At 33.9% G+C, this 17634-nt stretch overlaps 1 protein-coding gene across 1 annotated transcript; it reads right to left on the bottom strand.

The window, feature by feature from the left end:
* Positions 1–3264: 3264 nt before the first annotated feature.
* LOC126704362 (pyruvate dehydrogenase E1 component subunit beta-1, mitochondrial-like) lies at positions 3265–16584 on the bottom strand. The gene is made up of 13 exons (XM_050403346.1): positions 16513–16584; positions 15727–15807; positions 15584–15610; positions 15432–15494; positions 15187–15273; positions 14583–14708; positions 10685–10818; positions 10520–10592; positions 10295–10360; positions 7752–7790; positions 7540–7664; positions 7328–7442; positions 3265–3465 (listed from the first exon to the last, which is right to left on the bottom strand). Exons 1-13 carry the CDS (start codon positions 16582–16584, stop codon positions 3397–3399), a joined length of 1077 nt encoding a protein of 358 aa, XP_050259303.1. The 3' UTR covers positions 3265–3396.
* Positions 16585–17634: the final 1050 nt, after the last annotated feature.

The raw sequence follows: 17634 nt of genomic DNA, 5'->3' as shown, positions 1-17634 counted from the left end.
GGGTTTATGGGTCAGTCGGGTTGCAGGTCAAAAATGGTCATTTTTAAACGGGTCAATCGGGTTGGGTTAGAAAATTCTGACCCGTTTTGTCATGTCTAATTGGATCATAACTTTTGGAGATGCATGATGGAAGGAAACTTTTGAAAGGTCATAGATTAAAAAGGAAATTTGAAAAGTCATCATTTTAAGAATCAAAACGTCATGGGTTAAAAAGGGAATTTGAATAATAGTCATCATTTTTAAGGAAGAAAAAGTCATGATAGTTTAATAAAAACGTTTGAACCCTAAATAAAAACTTATCAACATGCGCGTCAAAGGCCGTTTAGCCTGGAAATAGCTAATTGGATGTAATGATTGTGTGATTATGATAGAGGCTCAATTTAATAAATTTCTTGATTAAACATGGCCTAATTACACTCGTAAAAGTTGATATACTAGATAAGACAGGATTGGGTGCGCCTAACACCTTCCTACTCTCGTGCTCTAACTTTGGACCTTGTGTGATTATATTGTACTTGTGCACACAAGGATCAGAATAATTTTTGGACCTAAACCAAGTGTCAGACTCTTCTCTTTACCCTAATCATAAGACTCTTCAGCATTTTGAGTATTTGAAAAATTATTGTGACTAATGTTTAAGATTCTGGATCTATAAAATATAAACAATAAATTGTAAAACTTTTTCCTAAAAGTTTCAAATTTCAGTAGTTTTGGAAGTGTTACAATAAAAAAAAATGGCATGAGTTTCATGCATTTGAAACCAAAAGATCAACAAACATGGCCTTTAAATTCTTTATGCATAAAAGATAACTAAAAAATGTTTGTTTTTTCTTTCTTTCTTTTTTTTTTTAATTTCAAAAGATTCTTTTGCAGAGATTGCTACCGTGGGAGGGAAAAAGATGAACATTTTTTTTTCTTCAGTCTATTATTTTGGTATACAGCGAGGATTTTTATTTTTATTTTTTTAATTTGGTTAAAAGCATTATTTCATTGTTAAGTTAGTGGAATGGTGGAAATTTAAAGAACCCTACATAGTAGAGCAGTAGAGTACTAAGTACCCTAAGAATTTTAGAAGATCTTGATCCCAATTTATTATCCTATATTCCCACACTTAACTTCAACAATGCAGTGGCAATGGATCATGTGCATAAAAATTATTTAGTACTCCCAGAATATTACATGGTACTTCTTCCTCTCATATGAATGGTAGATCTTACTAATTAAATTTATGATAAGATCTACAACATTCACATCAGAGGAGAGAGTACCATGCCGTTATATTCCAAGAGTACTAAATAATTTTCAGCAAATGTGACACAAACTCATTAAGAAACCAACAAATTACTATCGACACACAGGGCAACGTCATGAAAGTTCTATCTTCATAATATATGTTCTCTCTCAATTTACAGTCATCTTCCCAGTTGCTATGTACCCAAAAAAGAAATAAAAAAAGGCAGAGGTAGTTCCACTCAGCAAAGGTAGATAAAGGAACAATGCCCCTAAATTGTGTTTGATCAAGCTTATCAATTGAAGCCATTGAAATTGATCTGTAACATGTCCTCTTTGGCACGAACTATATCCTCAACCCACAAGAACATTAAACTTCTCTAACCTTCTAGATTGAAAGCCATTAAAGAATTTCAAGGAATCACTAGAATTATCTTTATAGATAAAAGCCTCATCAAAATTAATTTATACATACAACAACAACAACCAAGTCTTTGGGGTTTAAGTCTTCAGGAAAGAGCTTCACACACATATATATTTAGATTGGGCAAGAGTAGAAATCCTATCTTGTATTAAAAAAAAAAAGGTCTTAATCCCAAAATTTTGGAATTGATTATTGATCCTCAATAGACTAATCAAAGTCAGCCACATAAATTTTTTTATGTCATTCTATTTTCTATCTGAAATAATACTCTCTTGTACTTAATTAATATGCCATTTCTTATTACTTCTATTAATGTTATTTTTTGTCTTACTCGACCTCTTTATCCCCCAATTTGAATCAACTCATGTTTTCCCATGAGTACATTAATTGCTCTCTCTAAACATGACTAAATCATCTCAAACAACTCTCTCACATTTTCATCAATCGGGGAAACTTGTATCTTTAAGTAAATTTCCTCATTTCAAATCATATTTTTAATTGTATTTCCACTCATCCATCTTGACATTTTCATTTCAGTTACACTCATTTTATAATATGTTGCTTCTTAACAACTTAAGATTCAAAATCATAAAGCCTAGATGTCTTATAGCAATCTTATAAAATTTACCCATTAACTTAATGGGCATTTTACGATCACACATTTCTCTTGATGCACTTCTCTACTTCATCCAAATTGTTCTTATTTTATGATTCACATCCCCAATTTCTCAATTTTTAAGAAATATCAAAGTCAATTTATACATCCTTGGTTTTCTAGCAAATCCTGTGATGAAAATGGAAGCAAAAAGGAGGCATGAAACTATCCAAGGGCTCCTGAATATCACTTTCCTTGAGACAGTTGAACCAATCACAGTAAACTACAGTTTATTAGTTTCTTCAGAGGAGATCGTGAATGCAAGATCAAGCCAAATTATTCGCTGGGATAGAAAGGCTTCAAAGTTTTTTTCACAGAAATTGGACTGGTCTAGTGGATATAAGAATTTCAATGAATATGCTACATGTTTTTCTGACGCAATATCCAGGGGTGTGTGTTGGGAGAACAGCAATCATATTGGTGCACTCTCTGAGCTGATCAAGTTGGCCTTTATACTAAAATTTAATGAGGAAGTGGTAATGTTTTTAATGAAGTCCAAGAATTCACAATTATCAATCAGGACAAGGAGTTCCTCTCTTCTGCCTTCCCTTCAGACTAATTATATGCCAGAATGTCAATGTTTGGAAGTGTATTTTATTTCTTTTTTCATTGATTTCCTGTGTAATTCTGAATTTGTTTCTGGTGTAAATATGAAAAATAAATCAGTTTCTGCACTGCTACTCTTTTCTTTTTATACTCTTAATTTTGAACTGAATGATACTGTGTCTTATTGGCATTTATATTTTTAGAATGGATTAGTTGCTTTATTTCTATTCTTGGTAGTCTATTACTTATCTCTATTTGTGAGTTGTGTGGACTTTTTTTTTTTTTTTTTTATTCATATGCTTGAAGATTCTGTTTAAGTGTTGGTCAATCAGGATCCTAAAATGTGGTGTTTGTTGGTAACGAATCTATCCACACATGCACAACAAAGAAAAGAAACCTTAGACCAGAGTACAATAAAGAAAATTGGCATGAGCTTCATGCACGGTTATATTTATTAAATACAGCAGCCACAATTTATTATCCTAACCCAACTTCAAATTTGTGACAGCATCAGTGGACCAGGCTGGTGTGCTTCTTTAAGCTAAGCAGTCGAAGCCATTTGAACTGATCCATTGCATGTCCTCTTTGCAGCACGAACTATATCCTCAACCTGTAAAACAAGACAACAAAAATATTGAACTGTCTTAACTTCTAGGATGAAAGCCATTAAAGCATTTTCAAGGAATCACCAGTATTACCTAGGAGGATGACGAAAACCATCAAAGCATGGCATTGAAGGCTTGTGTTTATTATTTATATATCACATTCATATTCCAGTTCTGAAGTTATTACTTGGGAAGAGTTAAATGGTTTTGATTAAGAAGCTAATCTAGTAAGGGGAAGACAAATGCCCCAACTCATTATTGGTATAATATTGTCCACTTTGATTACACCAACCTCTTGGTTTTCAAATATGTCATACCAATAATTAAGGTCCAAAGCCCACAAATAAAGCGTAGTAACTCTCTCTAGCTTGGTGATGTGAGGCTCAGTTACGACTTGGTTCTCTATTACCTTACCCACATAAGAAGTCATTGAGGCCTAGAAAGGGTGTTGAGCTGAGAAGAGACATTAAGGCCTACTACGGCTGAGCAGAAGTGTTGTGTACCTCTGAGGCTCTGACCCTACTATTGTCAAATCAATCTATCTTATTTCCAAGCTCTAAGTCCTAATTGGTGACAAGTAGACTCTCATGACTTCACTGCTGCAAGTCTTCGAGGAGTACCTTGATGTGTGGTTTCGTTGGAGCCCCAGTTGATACAAACAAGAGGTTTCGGCATTACTGCGGTAGGATGGCAAACAAAGCGTTTTCACAAGGTTTTGTAAGTAGACTACTTGTAAATATTTATTTCATAGTATATTTTCTAACAGAATTGGATCCCAAGAGTGGTTTTTCCATTGATGAGGTTTTTCATTGATTTTTCACCTTGTCACTAAAATCTGTCTTTGTCAATTTTCATTATTATTGCTTTTGATTGGGTGATTATTATTGTTAGGTGGAGCCAGGGGGGTCGAGGGGGGCAATTGCCCCCCTGACCCAACCCATAACACCCTCTGCCCCTCCCCTTATGTATACAAAATATATGTTTTTGTTCTTTTGGTGCATTTTTATGCTTTTTTTTTCTTTATTAAATCTCTTGTATGTGTCAAACCTTATTGAATTTTAAAAAAAAAAAAATCAAAAGAAAAAATTTTGTATTTTTTTCATGTTTCTTAAGATTCAAAAGTTATAAAAGAAAAATAAGGATAAAAAAATTATTAACCAAATACAAATGTGTATATATATATATATATATATATATTATTATTATTATTACCTATCAAAAGTGTTAAGAGGTCAAATTCTTTACATAATAATTTATTATTTTTCACAAAAAAAGGTGTATTGTAATAAAATTTGGAAACAATTGAGTATCCATAACTTGGTATTATTTTTGTAGAATTAAACTATTGATTCTTAGATGCCAAAATGGTTACTATATGGTAATAACTTGATTTAATTTAATCATTTTATGAATTTAACAAAAGCTAACACAAGTTGTAATTAACATTTATCTAATTAGTAAAAATCATTACAAGAGAATTATAAGTGGGATTTTAATTATGAAAAAAAATATATAACACATCTTATTCATATGTATAAAAATCTCAACAAATAAACTCAATAAATGGATAAACTATCTTTCTATGGGTCATTTAGAAATAAAAAATATTAATCTTAGTTTAATTTTATTGCCTAGATGGATCTTAGGTATTATATATATGTACACTATTTTCTTACACAATAGATTTCTTGCTTCATCTTGCGGGAATGCATATATGTCAATTATCAATATTGTCCCCCTTGAACTTAAATCTTATCTCAGCCACTATTTTGTGGCTGAATTACTTGTTGCATTATTTATTTTGGAATACACATAACTTGTTGAATTAATAAAAATAATCAACTGCATAAGTGGGATCTAAATAAAATTTTCAATTGGTAATCTCTCAATTCCCTTAATCCTTGTTCAATTTTCTTTCAGTTTTACTAGGGTAAGGTTTAAAAATTGAGGAGTTGCTTCAATCCTTCATGATTAGGCTTAGTTTTTCATTTTTAAATCATATATTTTGTCCCTATTTGTGCATAAGTAGGTTTTAGGGGTTGTATGTGGACTGAAATTCATGCACATTAACACTTACTCATACCTTTTTTTGTTTAAGCACACCAAGCGTTTGCTAAAATGCCAAAATGATGATGTCAAAAGTTTTTACGTGCATTTTTCATGGTCCTTTCTTATATTTCTAGTTGATTTAGGAATGTGCATTTTTCATGGTCCTTTCTTATATTTCTAGTTGATTTAGGAATGTACCTTGTATCAAAAACAACTTTGAAGCCTGTTGACAAACATTTTCTCTGCATCCCGCATCAATTCATCCTGTGCATATAGGCAGGCTTAGGGCCTAGCCTTCATTTATCATGTTTCCATATAGGCACGCTAAGTTTAGGAATGGTTGGTGGATTAGTGGCCTAGATATCTTGACTATCACACACAGGATTGATGCATTGTGATTTCCATATTGACTTGTCTCAAGTGCATTATGGCTCCAAGACACCTACGCACAAGCAGTGCAACACCTAAGTATGATGAGACTTGATTTAATGATCTTGATGCATCCAATTTGCATGTTAAAGAGTCTTTTCCAAACATTCCCTAATTTTGGAATGTACCCTATTAGAGCTCAGGCATACCTGCATACCCCGTGTCTTTGAGTCATTGAGTGTTTACACTTGACCATTGGTTTTCCTGCACCTTCGCTAACCTTATCCATGAGTCATGATCGAACATACACTCAATCCAAGAGCATAGTTCTTTCTCAGTCATGGTAAATGTCTGTTTTGTGGTCAAACATGACTTGGTCTCTAATGTGTTACAACTCCCTCGTTAATTAGAGTCTCCCTAGCCATACACATCTCAAATTGGACTGTCCCAGCTTGCCATACTGACTTTATTCTGTGGAGAACCTGCCACTCATCATGGTGTCTCCAAAGTCAACTCTGACCTGTTTACTTCTAAGTTTAGGTGCCTCAACAGTATCATTTGCTTGAACTTGTTTCCTATCTTACTCGTGTCAACACTTAAGGTAGCTAGGACTCAGATGCTTTATGCCCTTTAAACCGATGTACCCATAATTATTAGGTGATAATAATAGGGGTCGTTTGGTAATGTTGTTCTGTTGTTTGTATTTTTTGGAAATACGTGTGAATACCCTCTAGATATTTTTGAGTCCACCTCATCTCATCATGTCCTCTCATCCCCATCTGTCATCACTGGGATCCTTTAGGTCCAATAGGTTTCCATTTGTATGCTACCGATGCTAGGGCCAAGACTACCTTTGCCATTGGATGGAGGACACTACAGGTTAGCTCTTCACAGGTGAAACATGCATGGCACGAAGATCCTAATTCTGATGAGGGCCTGGATCGTGAGATTGATGAGATGGCTAAGGCTGTTGCTGCTAAGTCCAGACCATCCAGAACTCTGGCACTTCAAGGAATTCCTCAAAGATTTGTAACAGTTATTTTAAAAGTGGATTTTCTAACAGGATTGGATCCTCAGAGTGGTTTTTCCAATAAAGTGTATTTGTTTTCCAATTCGTTTCCAAAATCTGTGTTTCTTCTACCTTTTCACTATTATTATTTTTGATTTGGTGATTGTTGTTGTGCTAGAATTATTTTTTGGATTCTGATCGAAATACACGTAACTTTTTTAATTAATCAAAATAATCTGTTGCATAAATGATTGTAGTCTAAATAAGACATTTCAAATAATTTGACAACCAAAGAAGTGGTTCTAAATCCTCGAAAAAGCTCCACATGCATGTAAAGATGACATCAAATTCAAATTCATAGGACTCAAGACATAAATTCCTATATTGCAAGTATAGATGAAAATCATCATGCAAAACAATGAGAATCCAGTAACACAAACCTGTGGAAAAGACATCCTCTCAAGACCTGCATTATAAGGCACTGGAACATCAGCTCCCGTAATCCTCCCAACTGGTGCATCCAGATAATGAAAGCTCTCCTCAATCACAGATGTACTGCAGAAATAAAGAGACGTAAATATGGGTAAATACTTCGGGAAGGGGAGAGAAATCTTAAAAAAAAAGGGCAAATATTTTATGATGAGGAGGTAACCAGATCTCAGAACCAACACCATGTTGAGGAAACCCGTCTTCAACAGTTACCAGTCTCCTAGTTTTCCTGACAGAAGCATTGATTGTGGCTCTGTCAAGGGGACGTATAGAGCGCAGATTTATGACCTGTATTACATTTGCATAAATTAAATCTCAAACAACAATTGGCCGTAGTGCAATTCCATTACTGAACATTAAGGGCTTTTGAGTTACCTCAGCACTGATTCCTTCCTTTTCAAGAATCTCAGCTGCCTATCCACCAGAGTTAGTTCCAGGTCAAAATATAATATCTTAAGGAAGGAAATCTAATAATAAGGAATTTTCAAGGAGAAGGCAAATAAGAAGAAGAAAAATGACCTAATCAATTATATGACCTACTGTTCCAAATACAAGTTAAGGCTTTTGAGTTGTGCCTACCAATCTTAGGTATTCATGTCAAGTGACTACTTCTAACTACTGTCATAACCACAGCCTAACATAATGTATTGACAAAAAAATTTAGATTTTCTTGTAAATTAATTAACAAAAATTAGGAAAAACCTTGGCTATATTGCAAAAACCCATTCCAATTTTTGCACACAAAATAATTTTTATAATTACTGTAAGGGCAGGTTTTGGATCCTAAGCCCACAAGGTAACAGGATTAAGGCCTAAAGAGCCCAATACAAAAAATTTTTAGAGAGTAGGCTGAAAACTAGGTTTCAATGAGTTGGACAACATCTATAATGGATTAAAGATTGAAATAAAACACAGAAAAACAGGTTTTATGTGAAGAAATCCTTCCTCGGCAAAGTCCGAGGAGAGTAGTTCTTGAGTATATTCTTCTTAGACTTGATTACAATTTCAGTTCTTTGTGTTACAATGTTTTTGAGATTCTCAAATGAACCTCCCCTCTCCTCCCTAGAGGATCCCTCACATTATATAGCCCATTTTTGATGATTTTGGCCTTCTATTTGTTGATTATGCAGGCCACTACTCAAGTGCTTGTCCCATCAGACGCCCTCCCAAGTCTTCTGTGAGTTGCGGCAACCAAGACAGCACTGTTCAGGGATCTTTTCCACATAAATACGGTCAGGGGATTTGGTGGGGTGCATTAAATGTGGTGGCAGCTACCATTCCTCCAATCACGTCAGGGCTAGCCTCCTCTCTAAAGCTCTTCCTCTATAGTGTAGCCCCCTCTAGTAATGTGCCATTGACGTGGCCATGGCTCACCTCTCCGACTTTACCATCCGAGTGTATAGACTCCTCGGAACTATATTGGCCTCCTTGGCCTTGGATATGACACGTGGCATTATTACTTTATTAAATTTATGTATCCCACAATTACAATATGTTGAGGTCTAAAAAAAGAGATCATAGTAAAATAAGCCCAAGAAAGAATAAGCTAAGCCCAAAAAGAATGAGTTAAGCCCAGAAGGAAAAACCAAGCCAAGTCCAAAGGGATTATACGAAAGGCCCAGAGGATCCCGAAGCCCAGAAAAGAAAAGCATCCAAAAAAAGATCACGGCAAAATATAAGAAGCAAGGATCCTCAGGCACCATCAATAGGCAAGGATCCTTTCAGGCATAAAGAAGAAGGAAGATCGGGACAGCTCGATAGAAAGAAGACAGAAAAAAGAAAAGAAGAAAACAAGAAAAACAAAAAGCGCGAGCGACTTCTCACGGCACAGACAGAAGAATCCTCGGGGAACCAAGACAGGGAAGAAGGATGACAACAAACGATCTTTAAAAAAGCAGGACGGGATTCCGCCCAAATAGGAAAGAAAAGGAAAAGCAGAAGACGCCAGAAGTGGGGATGCCGAGAAGGGCATACCTCAGCACTCCCAAAGAAGATAGCCAACCAGAAGCTTTCAAAAGGATCAGAACTGAGAGAAGGAAAGAATGAGAAGAAACGGAAAAAGGACTTACCAAGACAACAGGGACAAGACGTGCTCTGTTCGCAGGAAAGCAAAACAGGGGAACCAATGGTTCCCCGGGACGCCCAGAAAACTCCATTATAAAAGGAGGGGATGGGTTGTGAAGAAGGCAGGGAGAAAAAAAGAAAGAAACACAAGAAAGAAGAGATTCTCTAGGAAAAACAATCAGAAAATCTGTGCAGAAAGAAAATACTAAGGGAAAACAAATACTGCTTCCCGATATCCTGTAAAAGCAACTATGGCACATACTCGGATCCAACGAGAATCAAACTTCGCAAGTTTTGAAGGCTGAAATAGCCATTCAAGGCTGCAATTTTTGAGCTTGATTGGACCTTGTATCACGTCCTAGTGAGCTTTCTGTAATCAAACAGATAATGCCTTAATGAAATACTGTTTCATAATTCCCGGGATCCCCACAGTACTTTTTTTTTGTCTTGCTAATCCTGCTTTTCTTTCTTTCTGAACTTACGTTGTTAATTTTTGGCACCCCTCGATATCCTTGTTTGTCATTTTTTCTGTATGTTGTCAGGAGTATTCTCTGCATTCACTTGATTCTTAAACAGCCATTTAGCTGCGGTGAGTCAAGGCCCAGTCCACCAATCTTTTCTTTTCCATTCAGGCTCGGGATCCTTGGGCCTGAATATCCCGAAAAAGACACTCTCACACAATATTACATTGACAAGCCAAATCCTATTATTCAGTGCCAAAAAAAAAATTGGATGCATTTTATTTTTAAATATCCAAAGATAAATTTCATCCATGAATGTAAAAATTCTATAAAGTGCATATTCCAGTCATCTAGTACAATTAATCTACCAAAGCTTCTAGAATGATGACAAACCTTGAGAACATAACCAACCATCCTTGAGAAAGCAGTAATGGTTACATCCTTTCCTTCTCTCTCTATCTGTCAACAGAAACAAAAGAGAGGACAATCAATTTTACTAATAATGAAAAAAAAAAAAAAAAAAAAAGCATCTTTTAAGCCCAAAAAAAAAAAATTAGAAAATCAGTTATTACTTATAATGAAAATGAATATCAATCAACAGATTAAGGAAAAAATAACCTTAGCTTTTCCTATTGGCAGGAAAAAATTGGAATCAAGAACTTCTTCTGAAACAGGAAAAGACTCCTCGTAACTGCAACTCAAAATTGAGAACAAAGACTAAAACATTTGAGTCACTGACAAAACCCAACTCACAAAATTATAGTTCTTTAGTGAACTACTCACAGCAACCCATTTTCAAGGAAAACAACAGGATCAGGATCCCTAATGGCAGCTTTTAGCAGACCCCGAGCATCTTCTGATGAGTATGGTGCCAACACCTTCAAACCAGGACATGAAGCATACCATGCAGCAAAGCACTGCACAAAATCACAAACTGAGCCTTCTACTTAAAGCAATACTATGAAGGTGAGCACATTAGTCTTCTATCACATTAGTGCTATATTGCTATGGTGGTTGTACAACATATAATTTCAAACAATAACGGATATGAAATGGCAATATAGAAAGGTGGTGGCTCTGACTCCCCTATCCTTCCACTGGATGCCCCCTCATAAAGAGGATGGGTAGGACTTGGTCAATCAAACCCTGAACGTCTACTCTTTTTTTCTTTTCTGGTTCAACTTTGTTGACCAACCCAAAAGGAGCACAATCCTAGTACATTAAAGTATAAAAGAAAAAAAATCCAGTATAGTTCCTGAAATTTTATAATGAAAAAGGCCATTTCCAGAAATTTGGGGCCTTAAGCGAAAATTTTAAGTAAGACATTGTTATATTTAAATATTAATCAAATAATATATATTGAATTTTTTTTATTTAATATATATTTTTCTTGATTTTTGAGATGCAAAATTACTAATTAAGTTTTTGTATTTAAGTTCCTCTAACATTTCTTTTTCAATTGATAATATAGCTAATTCATTTAATCTTTCTTGTGACATAGTAGACCTTAAATAAGATTTTATTAATTTTAATTTTGATAAAGTAAGAAAACGTGTGCAAAGTGCAGTGTGCTGCTATGCAGTGCGCAATTGTGCAGCCTGTGCTGCTATGCAATGCAGCCTATGCTGTTGTACAGTGCAGATGTCCAACCTGTCCTATGGCTATGTGCAAAAAACGTGTCCTATGACTCCTATCAATCAATCATGCAGTAAAATAGACTAAAAATATATATAATTTAAGTTAAATAAATAGCAGACTCTTCATCTTCATTTTCGGAAAGATATAGAGGAGGAGAAGATTACCTCTAGTACGCTTCCCCTTTTCAATTTTGAATTTACTGTGTATTGAAAGGAATCAACAAAGAAAGATTTCAAGTTAGACTGAGTTTATAGAAAAAGATCAAGAATCAAGATGAAGAAAAGAAAGGTAAGAATATAGATGGAGAGGCAGAGAGATAGAGAGATGGGAGATTTTTCTTTTGTTTTTGAAATTTATAATCTCTATTTTAGCATATTTCAAGACAATTACATTGTATTATTAATGAATTTTTTTGTTATTAATTTTGATTTTAGCATATTTCAAGAATGAGTTAATAAATTTGTCTACTAAAATTTAATTTTGTTAGCTGAAGTTTGACTATTTTTGTTTTTTCCCTTTTTAATCTTCTGCATTTTAGGATACAATGGAGTCTTTTTAATGCATTTTATTGATTAATAAAAGTACTTAAATTTTTTTTAATTAAAATATATAGATAAGTATATTATATATATATATATATATATATAATTTCTTTTTTACAAGTTGGGGCCTTCCTTTATTTGGAGGCCTTAGGCGATTGCATCAATTGCATCTCCTATTGAGCCGGCCTTGTAATGAAACTGACTTAAACTTTAATTAGGGTGAGTTTGGTTCAGCTTTTAGAAAAAGTGCATAATGAAAAAGTAGAGTTTTGTAAAAGTGCATAATATAAAAAGTAGAGTTTCAAAAAGCTGAGTGTTTGGTAAAAGCTGTTAAAAAGTGCATAATGAAAAAGCTGAGTGTTTGGTAAAAGCTGATAAAAGTGGCTTTTTGAGGGCTAAATGACCAAAAAGGACAATGTATATATAAGGGAATTTATTTCAATTTTTTTTTTTATGTGAGTTTGTTTCATACTTAAATCAATTACTTCATCATACTTAAATCAATTTTTCTTTTTCTAAAAAAATTATTTTTTTTCTTACCAATATTAGCTAATAATAATCTACCACTTAAGATTTATTGTGAAAGTATTGTAAAAATATTGTGATAAAAATTGATAGTAATTTTAATTTTAACATACTATTAAAATTATTTTTTTCTCTTTTTAAAAAAATTATTTTTTTCTCACCAATATTAGCTAATAATAGTCTACCTTAAAATTTATTGTAAAAATATTGTGAAAATATTATGATATAATTTCTTTTTTCTCCCTTTTTTTTCTCTCCACACACGTGGCTGTACTTCCTTTTTTTTTCTTTTTTTTTTCTCCTCTTTTTTTCTCATCCACCCACGTAACCAACCACACTCTCTTTTCTTTTACTTTTTCCTTCTTTCCTCTACCATCTTCTCAGTCCAGACTCCAGAACATTCCCAGCTCTCTTTCTTTTCTTTTTTTTTTTTTTTTTGCCCCTTAGCACTTCGGTCCAGAACACCATCTGCTTCTTCTTCTTTTTTTTTTTTTCTTTTTTTTTTTTTTTGCCTCTTAGCACTTCAGTCCAGAACACCATCTGCTTCTTCTTCTTCTTCTTTTTTTTTTTTTTTTTTTTTTCCCTCTTAGCACTTCGGTCCAGAACACAGCTCTGCTTCTTCTTCTTCTTTTTTTTTTTTTTTCCTCTTAGCACTTCAAATCGGAACACATCGGAACCATCGTCACCAACGCCAGAACTCATCCTTTATTCTTTTTTTTTCACACTCCAGAGAAGAAGATGATGATGATGATGATGATGATGATGAAGATGATGATGATGATGATGATGAAGATGAAGATGAAGATGATTGAAGCTGAAGATAAGGATTTTGGGATTTTGGGTTTTTTTTTTCTATGGATTTTGGGTTGATTTTGAGTTGGGTTTGGGATGGGTTTTCCGGATTTGAGTTGATTTTAAGTTGTTTTTGTGTTGATTTTGAGTTATTTTTGGTTTGGTTTTGTTGATTCTGTGTTCGGAATATCAAAGGTTGAAATGGGTTTTGTTGATTGTGGGGGTAGACCGGTGAAGAAGCAGAGGAAGAAGACGAAGAAAAAAGACACAGATGAGAGATGAGGGCGTGAGAGACTGATGGGTATTTCGGTAATTTTCGGATTTGCAACGGTAATATACAAAACGCGCACAGCGCGTTTTCATTTATGGACCCCTGAGGGTCCATAATCCTTCCGCGTTTCTCCTCAGTTTTTTCTCAATGCTCAAAACGCAGCTTTTATAAAAAAGTTGCGTTTTGAGTTTACCAAACGCAAAAATTGGTTAAGCGTTTTTCAAAACGCGCTTTTTGGGCTCAAAAAGCCGAAACAAACGGGCACTTAATAGTGTCCCGTAGGAATGACAGTTCTTTAAAAGCTTAGGTTAAGATAAACAAGTTGTTAGAGGTGTAGAAACGTGTTGATAACATAAATTATTTTCCCTTCAAGAAATAAATGTTTTTTCCTTTATGACCATATAGACAAGAAGACAATACTTCAATTGTATCACTTTCAATGTTTTACATTGATCTTGCTCCACATACTGAATCAGGCTACCTTGGATTAGGGTAATGAATATGTTGACATATGGCTTGTATTTATTCAAGTCATGCTTTGCCTTTGGTTCCATGGATGGCACTTTAGGAATAAAATTTGTCTTTGCTTGGAGTAGTGTGCATGGTGACTTGCTTCCCAAGGAAGTTGTGTGTATAGCAAACTCCTTTTGCTTGAGTTTGTTTTATTCATTCCTAAATTTTTTTGGAAATCTTTCTCATTCCTAAAATATTTCCACAATCAATCTTGGTAATTTGAACTTCACCTTTTTTACAACAAAATACACTTGTAGACACAAGAACTGACCATGTCTTTTAGGATTCAATGAAGAGCAATTTTAATAGCCTTCAGATAAAGGCTTCAAAGGAACTAATCATGGATTGACAGCAAAACTACAGGAAGATAAACATCAAAATTAGAGAATATGGGCATTACATGAGAATGCTGCGCACCACCTCCAGCAGCAGCACCATTTGGTCCTCGGAAAACAATAGGTACTGATATTTGACCGGCAGACATATAATTCATTTTGGCAGCAGAATTAATAATATGGTCAATTGCCTGCAGAAGTAAGAAAATTGAATTAAAATAGAAATATTTGAACTAGTGCAATACTAAAATCTTTAACCACACTTCTAGCTATGCTTCATGTATATTCTTGGAGGGGTATGTTTTAAAACTCATATAATTGCATTGCAACATTGATTATGACCTTTGCGTTAGCCCAATAACATATGCAAAATTAGAACAAGGGCAACACTGTTAGATATTCAATGACATATGCATTGGTCATTTTAGATATTGCAGATGTTGTCTTCAAATATAACATAGAATGGTAACAGAATTATCTAACAGTAAAATGACAATGAACATTTTGAACTCTAATTAACAATAAAATGAAAACGAACATGTTCAAATCCAACAGAATCCTGAAGAATTATATCAACATTGAGCATGCACACAATTCGAATCCTGCATCACCTAAATATCTTTAACATAATGAAATAATAAAAGATTTTCTAAGGAAAGCAGCTTCTACCTGCATGGAGAAGTTAAATGTCATAAACTCTACAATAGGTTTAAGACCATGGTAAGCTGCACCAACTCCAATTCCAGTGAAGCCAGCCTACAAATTATGCAAAAAGTCGTGCGTGAAAAAAGAATACAGCATGGAATGAGAAATACCTTCAAGCACATAAATGAACAAAGTCCAGAGAAGATGGAAAATTAAACTAGTACTGGAAAAAGATATATCCTAAAAAATTTTCAAGTGTAAGGAACAACCTCTGTAATTGGAGTATCAAGAACTCTCCCAGGACCATACTTCTTCAAAAGCCCTATTGAAATCTGATATAAAAAATGGAGGTTGGAACATAAGTACTCTTTCAAGATGGAAGATGTTATATATTCTTTTCATTTTACTACGCGTCTCTAACCTTGTATAAACCTTGATTTTGCCCAACCTGCAATACAAACGAGAAACCAAACAAATATGGCAAAAAATCAAAAGTGATTAAGAAAACTAAATAAATAACAAATCAACAAGCATAGAAAAATATGTCTGTCTTTCCATCAATACCTCTTCGCCCATCAGAAAAACATTAGGATCTGCTGACATTTCTTCATGGAGTGCAGAATTAAGGGCTTCTTGCACTGTCATCTGCAAAAATTTATTTTAAAAAATTTAGTAACTGAGACAATGAAAAAGAAAAGCACATGTTGGTAGTTAATGTCTAGAGAATAGAACAATTATTTATGTCATTATATTGGGAACAGATGGATATGATGAGCTCTAAAATTACTGAGGACAATAGAAATATCAATTACATACTGCTAAAGAGAAAAATTCTCATGCAAAGAGCTAAAATGATAAATCCATCACTAACTACCAATACTTTCCAGCTGAAAAACATTCTTGTATTAATCTAAAATTGCAGTTAAAGAAGAAAGTCACTTGTATCAGATAGAAAAAGTAGAAACAAATTGCAGCTCATATGATTATCCTATAAATCAATGTTAACGTGTTGGTCCAACAATGTTGATACAATCACTCACTCTTGTGAGTACCACCTGATGTGCTACTTAACCATCAGACGATTGCATGTGTATACTAACTCTAACATACATACATACATACATACATGTTATGACCATCACACATCTATAGTAACTCTAACATACAGCAAAATAGATGTTATGACAGTATAAATTATAGTTGAGTTTTCCACTATAATTCTTGTAAAAAGAGAAATTAATAATATTAAGAATAAAAAAAAAAATGGTGATAGAACAAAACTCATGCAAACATGCATCTTTCAAAACCCACAATTAACATGTTCAGCTAGCCCAGTTGAATAGTGCCTACCTGTTTAACTGCATGAGAGTAACATTTTGATGAATTTACTACTAGAGGTCGTATCCTTTGTAATGACTGCATCAGATACTTAGACGCACACAAACCAAAAAATAACTAGGAATTAAAACAAAAATGAAATAAATATATCGTTAGAATTGTTAAAATGTAATTTGTAATTAACAAGTGGCTCCCTATGTGTCAAAGAAAGAAGCAACTTAAATCTAAATGAAGAATCCAGCACAAAGCAAGCATGCAAGTAGACACCTCATGGACAAGTGTCAATTAAAGAAAAATGAAGCAAACTTCTGTAGTATTCTTGAAGCTTGTAGTCATCCTAAACTCCTAACACACACACACACACATATATATATATATATATATATATGTGTGTGTGTGTGAGTTGTAAATGAAGTGGTAACATCCGAAAAAAGAAATAAAAGTTGCAATGAAATAGAGTTTCTGCAATACCCTGTTTTTTTTCATATCTAGCATAACAGCAACTTAAATACTAAATTCGACTCCTAGCCATATTGTTCTAAACTTGCACCCAACAAGAATTGTATTTAGAAGCTAATAACAAAATGTTGAACATACATAGGAGCCTACTCTTAGCCTCACAATCCCCCAAATCTCTCCTTCTTTGTTGAATAATAAAACGAACCAAGTGCAAATATATTATCTTGTTTGTTGATAAGCGTGCTCAATTGATGTTCGTAATAAATTTAAATAAACAATCCTAAATTTTTAATAATTATAAGCTTGGATCGCTCATTTATGGCCCTACGTAAAAGTTCTTGCCTTTGACAAAAACACCGCCCTGGTCATCCAAGTGTGGCTGATATATATATGCTAGAGATCGGTAGTGAGATAAGTTCGGCAAGCTATTTCTCAACGTGTTCTAATCATCTTGGTACTGATTTGGGTCCACATTCTAGAACTCAATAGTGTAAAAGTCATCATAGAATTTACTCAATTTAGCAACAGGTTAGTAAACTTTTTAAGGAATATTATTTGTTTACATTGCACTATTCATGTAATACTTATATTGTAGGCTAAAGAAATGTATACAATATTGTACGTATACATTAGCATAAAAATGAACAATATTATACACTATTCATACAAATGTGT

This window comes from Quercus robur, chromosome 10 (genome assembly GCF_932294415.1).
Source record: "Quercus robur chromosome 10, dhQueRobu3.1, whole genome shotgun sequence".
In the NCBI taxonomy this organism is placed as follows: domain Eukaryota; kingdom Viridiplantae; phylum Streptophyta; class Magnoliopsida; order Fagales; family Fagaceae; genus Quercus; species Quercus robur.
This window is presented reverse-complemented; position numbering and strand designations above follow the sequence as displayed.

What these genes read in the sequence shown, in the direction of transcription:
- LOC126704362 (XM_050403346.1), bottom strand. Translation starts at nt 16,584, where the DNA reads ATGCAGTCATTACAAAGGATACGACCTCTAGTAGTAAATTCATCAAAA. An exon ending in GTGGTGCGCAGCATTCTCAT is followed by an intron (nt 10,819 to 14,582) that starts GTAATGCCCATA and finishes GATTTTGTGCAG; the next exon opens with TGCTTTGCTGCATGGTATGC. An exon ending in TGCCAATAGGAAAAGCTAAG is followed by an intron (nt 10,361 to 10,519) that starts GTTATTTTTTCC and finishes TTCTGTTGACAG; the next exon opens with ATAGAGAGAGAAGGAAAGGA.